Raw genomic sequence first — 11,128 nt, 5'->3', positions numbered from 1 at the left:
CAGAAGAGGACAATGGAATATCCTTGAGGGCAGCAAGTCGGCCAGTAGTTGTGGCCTTGTGAAATGGCGTCCTGATGAGATGGTGCTCAACTGAAGTTGATGGTCATCACTGGTCAAGAAGACTAACGTTATTTTCCCATGGTATTTGATGCAAGCACAAATCCAAAAAAAAACTTCTGCTAGATATTTGTATTAGTGTTGGGAAATACATGTTCCGTCTCCTATTGTAACATTTTGATATAGGCTTTAGAATGGTTTTATGCTTGATGCACTTGACAAGTTTATTTTCCAGGTACAGTAACTTAATTTCCTACATAGTCAGACGGTTGAATCCGAGGTATCAAACAATTCCACAAGAGGGATATTCACTAAGGACATGGGCAGTGCATAAGGTTGTTGCACATATAGTGTCTTCAGATGGTATTCACAACCTTTGACTTTTTCCACATTTTGTTGTTTACAGCCTGCATTTAAAATGCAGATTAAATTGAGAGAAAATATAACTGGCCTACACATAATGTTAAAGTGGAATAGTTTAAACTTCATTTTTTTTTTCATTGATTTGTAAAAAATAAAAGTCTTGAGTCGATAAGTATTCAATCCCTTTATGGCAAGCCTAAATTAGCTTAGGTGTAAAAATGTGCAATAATAGTGTTTAACATGATTTTTGAATGGCTACCTCACCTCTGTACCCCACACGTACAATTATCTGTACCGTCCCTCAGTCGAGCAGTGCATTTGAAACTGTTTCATCCCTTTGAGCATGGTGCAGTTATTAATTACACTTTGGATGGTGTATCAATACACCCAGTCACTACAAAGATACAGGTGTCCTTCCTAACTAATTTGCCGGAGAGGAAGGAAACCACTCCGGGAGTTCACTGAGGCCAATGGGGAATTTAAAACAGTTAGAGTTCAATGGCTATGATAGGAGAAAACTGAGGATGGGATCAATAACATTGTAGTATGTACAGAATAGAAATGTTCCAAAACATGCCTCCTGTTTGCAACAAGACACATAATATTAAGTAATACTGCAAAACGTGGCAAAGTGAAAAAATTCACTTTTTGTCCTGAATACAGAGTGTTATGTTTGGGGCAATTCCAATACAACACATTACTGAGTACCACTCTCCATATTTTCAAACAGAGTGGTGGCTATATCATATATATTATGGGTCTGCTTGTAATCGTTAAGGACTAGGGAGATTTTCAGGATGAAAAAGAAATGGAATGGAGCTAAGCACAGTCAAAATCCTAGTGGAAAACCTGGTTCAGTCCACTTCCCACTAGACACTGGGAGATGAATTCATCTTTCAGCAGGACAATAACCTAAAACACAAGGCCAAATCTACACTGGAGTTGATTACCAAGATGACAGTGAGATGTTCCTGAGTGGCTGAGACACAGTTTTAACTTAAATCTACTTGAAAAGCAAGACCTGAACAGAGTTGTCTAGCATTGATCAACCAATTTGACAGCGCTCAATAATTTTGAAAAGAATAATGGGCAAATGTTGCACAATCTAGATGTGGAAAGCTCTTAGACTCAGGGGTGTGAATAATTATGTCAATTAGATTTCTGTATTTCTTTCTCAATAAATTTGCAAACATTCTAAAAACATGTTTTCAATTTGTCTTTATGGGGTATTGTGTGTAGATGGGTAAAAATATATAGAAATATCATTTTTTTAAATTCAGTCTAACACAAAATGTGGAATAAGTCAAGGGGTATGATTAATACGCTCTGAAGGCACGGCAGAAATGTTGCCCTTTGCTTAAAAATGATAAGGCTCTCTACCAAACAGGAGCCGTATTTCTGTGTATTACATGTCTATTTACACCATTCTGAACATTGTCTGCTGTGGGTATTCACTTCATTTGGGAAATGTAGTTTTTACTTCGGTATTCCAACATGAAATCCTTACATTAAAATACATTTCCCAGAAGGCAATACCGTATTGCGCCCCATTTGTCACATCATGAATATATATCGTTCTATATTTGCGTAAGCGGTCTCCCGACGTTCATTTCATATTCTACCATAGTATTCAGTGTAAATGAGACACACAGTCACGTCTCCGCCCTTGTACCGATCTCAAACTTCGAGTCCAGACTCTTTTAGAGGATTTCCTTGGTAAAAATGTTTTCGGGTACAGCATGGGAGATTACAACTGGAGCACGAAGGCAAATAAGTGAATGAAGAGCGGGATAAGTACACCGCCCAACCGGCGGATATTTTCTGTATTGTGCTCATATTGACGCGCTTTTTTAATGTAGAAGGCTGATGTTAAGCGAAGTACGCACGGAGATTTAGTGTACTTTTCATTTGCCAAAATGGAAAGTGCGCGGACTGTCGTTGATATAGGCTCGGCAGATGTAAGTGCGAATAAGTTTAAGAAGCCTAGTGGACTGTCTGTCGCTCAGGGGAAGCCTGTGGATGATGGCGGTGGAAATGTGGCAGCCTCTCGTCTAGATATTAGAAATTCCCATGTTGCGTTGGGGTCTAGTGCTTCGAATAAAAGTAATGGAAGCACATCTACGAATGGTCGGAGTTTATCCAGTAACTCCAACTCGCTCCTGTTGAGACGGAGGAGGCTGAAGAGGAACCTCTCTGCAACCACTGCCACCTCAGCTGTCACTGCCGCCTTCGGCGCCAAGATGAACTCGGCCATCTCCTCTGCGTCTCTGCATACTCGGAGTCTGGATAGGAAGACGTTGTTGAGGCATCGGCAAAACATGCAACTACAGCCTTCAGATAGAGAGTGGGTGCGAGGGGATCTTCACAGGGGATCCATACACGTCCACGATAAACTCACGTCGCCTTCATATCCTAGGCCGGTGGTGTGCACGATGGATACTACAGCCGGCGAGATGGCGCTCCGTATGAGCAAACTCTGCAGTAAGTCGAGCACTGTATTGCGTATATTTTGTAAAGACAACTTAAAGACTGATCAAAACGGCAACTGTAATGTGAAGTATACATATAATGACGCCCAGTCTAAGCTAAAGGAAGATGGAAGTATCAAGTGCAACCATTCGGGACCCCCAGAACTCAGTGGCGGCCTATCGGACCAGCCAAGTGACAGGCTGAGGCTACTGCTTATGGAGAACGGCGATGAGAGGCAACAGGATTTAGATGCAAAACTTTTTACTCCAGACTCAGAGTCGCAAGATAATATAACTAACTCGTCGGATCTGAATTCTAACCTGGATCCTCCTAACGATTATGATTCAGAACAGAGGCTGAACGGACTGGACAGCTACGGGCTCAATTCTGGTTCAGACGTGGAGAGCAGCAGTGCATTCGATGACCTCAGCAGCTCAGGGGTCCGGCTCAGTGAGCACCGGGACTCCCTCAGTGACGACATGATCCTGGGCACAGAGGCATCCATCCTGAGCCCTACTTTTGATCGAGCCGTGGAGGGCCACGAAACCTATGGAAGCTCCTCAGACGAACTGGAGCTCGACTGTCCTACCACAAACGTTGACCCCATTCTCCCCAATGGCAACACTGTCGCTGCCAACTACAAGTTTAGCAACGGTGGGGTGACAAACGATATGGGGGCAGGTGACAGACTCAAACTTCTCAGTCTGGGCAGCCTGCCACCCAGCAGTAGCAGTCGCTCATTGTCCCGGGCCTTTATGAGAGTTCACACGCCCGACATCCAAGAACCTGACCATCGGCAAGGAGGTTTGAAAACAGGGTCGGGGGCGACCGATCAGGATTGGGATGCAGCAGGAGACACCAGTCCCACACTTTACGTTCAGCTCCACGGTGAAGCTGTCAGGAGGCTTGGGCAAGACGAAAGGCCTCTCCAGATCCAGAATGACTTTCTCTTCAAACTGGGATTTAAGGACCCGTGGCGCGTGCAGGAGGAAGGGATGAACACCGAGCTTGGCTCTCTGTTGCGGTTTTACGCAGGTAAAAAGCCACTTGCTCAATGATTGTGAATGAGGCGCTGTTGAGGTGTGAAAGATGTGTGGATGTTATTACACCAGGCCTTATGTTGACACATGGTCAGAGAATCAGTGGCCCCTGATTTAATAGGTGGCTCTTGAAGTTGGTAAGAGGGGAAAAGCCATGTACCTTGTCTTCATCATTGTGCACAATTCACTTTCTTGTGCATTTTGTGCCATTTTTGGTGATGGAGTTTGAGGAAGGAACTGTTGCACCTAATGTACACTTGTGCATTGGTGTACACCTCCCTGCATGTCATTCCAAAGCCTACAATGTCTATTTGTATTAGAGAATGGCATTAGCCTACGTGGTGCAGCTTAATGCCATGTTATACCATTGTAATTTTGATCTCAACCTACCCTGCAGGTGCTCAAAGTCAACCCTTTAGCACCTCGCCTCTCCTTATCCCCCGTGTAGAAACAGACTATTGTCCTCTGTTACAATGCCCTGCAGATGGTATAGGACGGGCCCATTCTTCCCTGTTGTCATTAACTGTGCACTTTGACAGGCGAGGTGAGCGTAACAGTCCATATTCCATGCAGGACGATAATGATAGGCAGATATAAGACTCTGGGAACAAGTGTTGACAAGGTAAGTAGGAAGTGAAGCTCACCACACAATAACTGCTTATCCAGTATCACCATAGTGTGTGTATAGCTCACACACATTTTGAACACCCGTCACCTAACGTGTTCAGGCTTGCCGACCAGGCCTGACTGTGTGTATATACTGGCATGAGGTCTTTTAAGATTAACAGGGAAGGTATGCTTTGGGCAAAGTTGCCCTGCTGAAGGCAGTAGGGACAGTCTTTTTTAAAACATTTTTAGCGTGGTTGTTTTTTCCCTCTTCTCCCTCCGTCTTTGTTGAACCGTGGCAGCACACTCCGCTCCCATCGACACGCATGATATGGCCACAAAGCCAGCGCTGCAACTTATGGCCCTCAGACATGGGCCCTGTTACAGCTTTGGCCCATTATCATTGCAATGAAAGGCATGAATGCCTGTGTGGGCGGATGGATGGATGGGGAGAGGGATAGAGGAGTGGATGGGTCGAGAGAGAGGGATGTAAGGGGGGCTTGGGGGACCATAAAACCCCAGCTCTTAAATGTATTCAGTAAATTGTGGTCATTTAAATGCTGCACGGGCCCTGTCCTCCAGACACCCTGCATCCTGGACTGTCACAGTAACTGCCTGCCTGCCAAGCTGGGTTTGCATGCCCCAGCCTCAGCCCTAGCCTCAGTCCCAGTCCCATCCTCAGCACTAGCCCCAGCCCTAGCCTCAGTCCCAGTCTCATCCTCCGCACTAGCCCCAGTCCCAACCTCAGCCACAGCCTAAGCCCAGTCCCATCCTCAGCACTAGCCCCAGTGCCAGCCACAGCCTCAGCCCAGTCCCATCCTCAGCACTAGCCCATGGGGACAACCTCAACCACAGCCTCAGCCCAGTCCCATCCTCAGCACTAGCCCCAGTCCCAGCCTCAGCCACAGCCTAAGCCCAGTCCCATCCTCAGCACTAGCCCCAGTCCCAGCCCCACCAGAGAGCAGAAAGCGCTTTTCATTCACTCTCCCACCACTGATACAACACCTCTGCTTCAGCTGGGGGGAGAAACAGAGAGACAGAAGTGACAGTAATATAACCAAGGCTTCTGGGTAAGCAGGGGATGATTAGCACAAACACTGTGCTTGCCTGTCTGACTGTGTCTTTGTTTCTAGAACGTTCACCAGGGACATGAAGGTCTTAGAAACGTGAAGGTGAGCTTTTTAAATTCAGGAGCCTGATACTGCACGTGAACAGAGGTCAAAACACACACTCTCTGTCTCCCCAAACGTCTGTCCTGCCCGGACTGAGAGAGGATAGCTATTGTTGCAGAGGTCGTTGTCAATGTGAGACTGAAAATGGCTAGCATGTTGTCGCTGTCCCATTCACCTTCACTGTCAAATGTGCCAGGCCCATAGTCCGTTTGTGTCTTTGTTTAAAAGCCCACAGTGCCTTGAGTGGATAGTAGAATCAGTTCATGTAAATGGTTTTATATGATGGGCACAAGGAGCGTGTGTGGATTAGGATGCAAAGAGAGAGCAAAAGTGTGTGTGTGTGGGATAGTGGTGGTTAACATTAGATCTTGGACGATTAACCAAAAATGATCGACACCGACCATACCAACCACTGATCGCAGGCGTTTTGCTGACATTGTTCATTACGAGAAGGGAAAGGGGGATACCTAGTCAGTTGTACAACTGAATGCCTTCAACTGAAATGTGTCTTCCACATTTAACCCAACCCCCCCCTACAGAAATGTGAAGTTTGAAATGAAATGTTTGCTATATGGGTTATTGTTAATGGGAGAATTGATGGCATAAATATTAAACTAGTAGTATCAGTTTTTAAAGGATAATGACCAACAAAATGGTGCACATCGTTATTACACATATTGTTCTATTTGTTCTCGCACCAATTCAGGCAATTTATTGCCAAATGGATTTTTAACCATATCTCCCAGCTCTAGTTAATATGCTTAACAGGCCTGCAGCCTCCCTGTGTGGCATATATGTGTGTGCAGTCAGCTGAGTCTAACTAGCTAGCCAACCAACCAGCTGTGACAGCCATTACAGTAGCTTTGACGCTGCTCTACCTCCAGGAGCCAGCCAGCCAACACTTCCCTCCCTCCCTGTCCCCTCCCTGTCCCACGTGAGTCAGCTTAACTCTGCTCATCTGAGCCCTCCTCAGGCCCCGTCTGACCCTCGACTCACCCCCCTGGGCCACTAGCCAATAACCAGGTCCCTGTCTCTCTACAGTTCAAAAGTCCAAGCGCCTGACTCTGGTCTAAAAGGCCAGTGGAGTCGGAGTAGCAGCATACAAGGTCGTTTAAAAGCATCAGCCCATATGCCCTTGTGTGAGGCACTCGAATGGTGGAGGAATGTACGCTGGCTCTTCTAGAATGCCGGGCACGTCTGCTGGGGAGGAAGTGTCCCTGCCCAGTCCCTTCCCATCTTCTGAAAACGTCTGAAACCCGACCTCTTCAAAGAATATCTTTAGAATAAGAACCTCCCCCATTAAAAAAAAACAAAGCTTTTCCTACTACCACTGACTTAGCTGCTAACTTCTTTATTGAGGAATAGTGTACTTAACTACGCCTGTGATATGTGGTTGTCTCACCCGGCTATCTTCAAGATGAATGCACCCAACTGTAAGTGGCTCTGGATAAGGGCGTCTGCTAAATGAAACCTAAAGTGTGAGGATGGAGAGGATCAGAGGAGGGAAGCTAGTAGTGCTACTGCCACGTCTTCAGTTGACTGACTGACTTTGAGTGACTGTTCCTCTCAGATAGTGAATACAGGGAGAGGGAAAACGGGAGCTGCCTCGGCTGACTTGCTGCAGGCACAGCTGCTTTTACTGAAGGCCTTTCTGTGTTAGGTGTGTGTGTGTGAAGCATCTGTAACAGGAAGTCCAGTAGACTCTAATATCTTATCTCGAAAGTCATGCAGTATTAGGTCTTTAGGTGTGTGTGAAGCGTCTGTAACAGGAAATCCAGTAGACTCTAATATCTCATCTCGACAGTCATGCAGTATTAGGTCTTTAGGTGTGTGGCGGAGACAGTCGTGTCTTACAATCAACAACACCCGTTTGGTACCTGTTGGAGATATAGGCCTGAACGGCGGGCAAATGCAGTGAGATTGCTCAGTTGTCGAAGCTCTACTCTAAAGCCTGTGAATCCAACCAGACCTTGCCCTCCCTCCCTCGGTGACCGGATGAGATACAGTATCTTACCTGGGTGAGCGGAGGGTCTGCCAGAGAGAGAGGGACACACACACACACACACACACACAGATCAAAGGGCCATGGCGGTGCTCTTTGACAGTCTGCAGAGTGAGACCTCCAGTTCTGCCCACACAGGGGCCATTACGATGACAGGTCACTAGTACAGTGCATTATGGCCCTCCATTTTCTCTGTCAAGACTTAAAGGAACAGAGTAAATCATACTGTATGTTGGTAATTAAATGACTTATTGCAGGATAAACACTTATTGCACTTAAAACACTTATTGCAGGATAATAAGACCGATACAAAATATTGCTTATTACAATACCTATTACATAAACTAAAGATAGACTTAACCCAAGTAGAAACTCCACAGTTCAAGGCTGTGAGAAAACATGTTGTGTTGACTGCCGGTGCCATGTGAGTTGAGGGCTTCTATGACTCGGGAGCTGTGGCTGAAACGGCGATTCCCAAACCGGGTACCTTTTTCCAGAATCCCACTGAACTGGGACCAGCTCATATTTCAGGGACTTCTGTGTCCCTTCACCCTTAGCGGCGTTGTCAGAAAGCGGATTGTACTGGTTTTCAGGAAACGGTATTATCAACCGAACTTCCATTTCCCCCTGAAAAACAGAAGTGGGGATTCCGCTCGGGCGTCTTTCTTCGTTAGGTTAGTGTCCCTCTGTGACTCCGCTGAACTAGGATCAGCCCAGAGACCTCTCGGGAGAATAACCTAACAAAGCTCTCCCTTGCCAAGAGGATGTGACTGTTTCCCCACTAGCAAACTCAGAGGGGTGTGTGTGTGTGAGAGAACAGAATCAGTGGTTTAAACCTCGGCACCGGAGCACACAGGGCTTCCCCAGAGGCTGAGGTGCCAGAGTGCTTTGTACCAGCCCTGAATGATTTACTTGTATTAGCCTTCTCCTTAGTTTAGCTCAGCAAACAACCCACATTTAGGAAAATGTAGGATTTTACTTTTAATTACCGTCTCCCCCGGGACTTGTTTTAATAAAATATATATATATATATTTTGCTTCCGGTCTATATCAAACGTATCACAAGCTGCAGTGCTCCAGTTGAGTGAAATTTGTGCTTAGTTGACAGTGCATTGCTTTTGAACTGAGATTCGCTGTCATTATACTGTTATTGGTTGGCCTATTTATTCAAAAGTCACTCCGGCAATACATTACTTGGCCTATTGTGCTTTTAGGCTACTGCTTTTAGGCTACTTCAGAGAGTATGATACTACGGGTGAGCGGAGACCGTCAGGTGAGAGGGCTGAGTTGATTTTATTCTCTCCTTCATTCGGGTAAAGAGTTGGGTAATGTTTAACAATGTTGCTGTGTCACACGGGTTTGAGGCGGCGTGTGTCGGCGTGACGGACAGGTGCAGCATGGGACTGTGCCGCTCATGTGGAACTGATGACGAAGGAGATATCCAACGCAGCCAGCCAGCCAGTGCCCAAGCTGAAGGACCCCTTTGTACACAACACATAGCAGACTAATACATGCCCGCTCAGAAAATGTCACATGACCATTGTGAGTTTCAAATGAAAAGGCTGATCAGTCAGACTCGGCTGTCTTAAAGAAATGCCATAATCCAGGCGTTTCATATTTCCATGTACACACACTCATAGCACAGTGAGGCCAGAGAGAGGATGTTTTCACTACATAAAGAGGAAATAATTTTGGTGATACAGTATTTGCATACAGGCCATTAATATTTACCTTACATTAGTTTGCCCACAGTCCACACATTTAAATACATGTATTACTGCGCGTCTTGTTTTCCCCTGTCACATAGCTGAGTAGTGAGCAGGAATTTGGTGGTGACATGGTGACTTTAAGAACTCCGCAGCTAGCTAGGGGTTTAAAGGCTTAATGAAGCGTGAAGTTCTCTGAAGCCTCGGCAGCCGCTAAGCTCACAGCTGACTCTGAGTCTCCCACTCCTCTCCCCGCTCCTCCTCTCCCCTCTCCCCGCTCCTCCTCCTCCCCGCTCCTCCTCCTCCCCGCTCCTCCTCCTCTCCGCTCCTCCTCTCTCCGCTCCTCCTCTCCCCGCTCCTCCTCTCCGCTCCTCCTCTCCGCTCCTCTCCCTGCTCCTCTCCCTGCTCCTCTCCGCTCCTCCTCTCCCCGCTCCTCCTCTCCCCGCTCCTCTCCTCTGATCTGCTCTCCTCTTGCTCAACACCCCAGATTGGTCCCACATTCACAAATCTGTCTTCTCCAAATCTTTTACATCATGGCAGAAGAACACGGTTTCTGACACCTTCTTTATGTATGTGTCACTGGTCGTCTTGGCAACAAATTTAGGAGCTCTTTCATTTTTTTCAACGTGATTAAACTTATTAGATTCAAGGTCCTCAAGGTCTTACTAGTAGTTTAGCAGTAGAGAGAAAATCGCTTCAAAATGAATGCCAACCGATAGTGAGAGTGAGTCCCCTAACGGTGGTTGTCTCCCCTCATCTCATCTCCTTTCCTGGCTGGAAGCTAATGGTGTGTTCCTAAACAGCCCATTGGTGAGTCAATGTAATTGTCTAATCAGATTTCACACGTTCCAGGGCTCGAATCCAATGTGTCTTGTGTGCGCACACCCAAGGAGGGTGGGGGGGGGGGCAAGAGGGCACTGTTGCGTTGTCTCCTCACGGGCGGAACACACTGTTACATAAGGTGTGTGTGCGTGGGGGTAGGCAGGATTTCTGTGTGTGTTGGGGGAGGTGGTCTGATCCGGTATGTGAGGACGGTGGTTTTGGCTGGTGGTGTGTGTGAATGCGCGCAGCGAGATGCTTTTATGATAGTGGTGTCAGCCTGCAGAGCCAGAGGAGCATGTCTGTTTTCATTCTAATATAGATCCCCCCCCTCTTGGCCGACATCCCTCCCTCCCTCTCTCCCACGCCACCCCTCCCACTCTCAATTTCTCCCTCAATCTGTCCTCGTCTCTTTCCTCTCGCTATCATTTCTCACATCTCCTCCCTCAGACCATCTGACAGATTCCATTCATCTCTCGCTGTGTCTTTCTCTCCCTCACCAGACCATCTTTTTTTTTTCTTCTCTGACTGTCCATAGTCTACCTTTTTCTCTGCCACCCTCATCTAGGGCTCTCCTGTCCTCCCACTCCTCTCCTTTCCTCATGTACTGTGATGGACGGTAATGCACAGTATTCCTGGTGACCATGGTGATTGAGTTTAGCCCGAGGTGGTTCTGAGAAAGGCTTGTGGTTTTCAAATGTAAAGTAGAGCAGGAACCGATAACCACTTTTTGAAGTGAACACTGCTTTGTGGTAAGCAGTTGAACTCTCTGGGCTAAAGAATGTCATGCTATGCCATTCCTGTCTAGCCTGGTGAGGGAGGGAGGGAGGGAGTGGAGAGGGGCGTGAAGGGGGCGGGAGCCTATACACCCTATGGGAAATGCCTGCCTTCTCA

The 11,128-nt window shown here is 46.9% G+C and overlaps 1 protein-coding gene across 1 annotated transcript in view; it reads left to right on the top strand.

Annotated features, from left to right (window-relative positions):
- Nucleotides 1-2,011: 2,011 nt before the first annotated feature.
- LOC110508626 (PH domain leucine-rich repeat protein phosphatase 1) overlaps nucleotides 2,012-11,128 on the top strand; it is a 78,793-nt gene continuing 69,676 nt past the window's right edge. Inside the window, exon 1 of the mRNA XM_021589282.2 lies at nucleotides 2,012-3,924. Within this exon, the coding sequence (XP_021444957.2) occupies nucleotides 2,337-3,924 (1,588 nt within the window). The 5' untranslated portion in view covers nucleotides 2,012-2,336. The remainder of the gene's footprint in view (nucleotides 3,925-11,128) is intronic.

The sequence above is a fragment of the Oncorhynchus mykiss genome, chromosome 28, assembly GCF_013265735.2.
Source record: "Oncorhynchus mykiss isolate Arlee chromosome 28, USDA_OmykA_1.1, whole genome shotgun sequence".
NCBI classification, from domain to species: domain Eukaryota; kingdom Metazoa; phylum Chordata; class Actinopteri; order Salmoniformes; family Salmonidae; genus Oncorhynchus; species Oncorhynchus mykiss.
The sequence above is the reverse complement of the archived record's forward strand: the minus strand, read 5'-3'. Positions and strand labels throughout refer to the sequence as shown.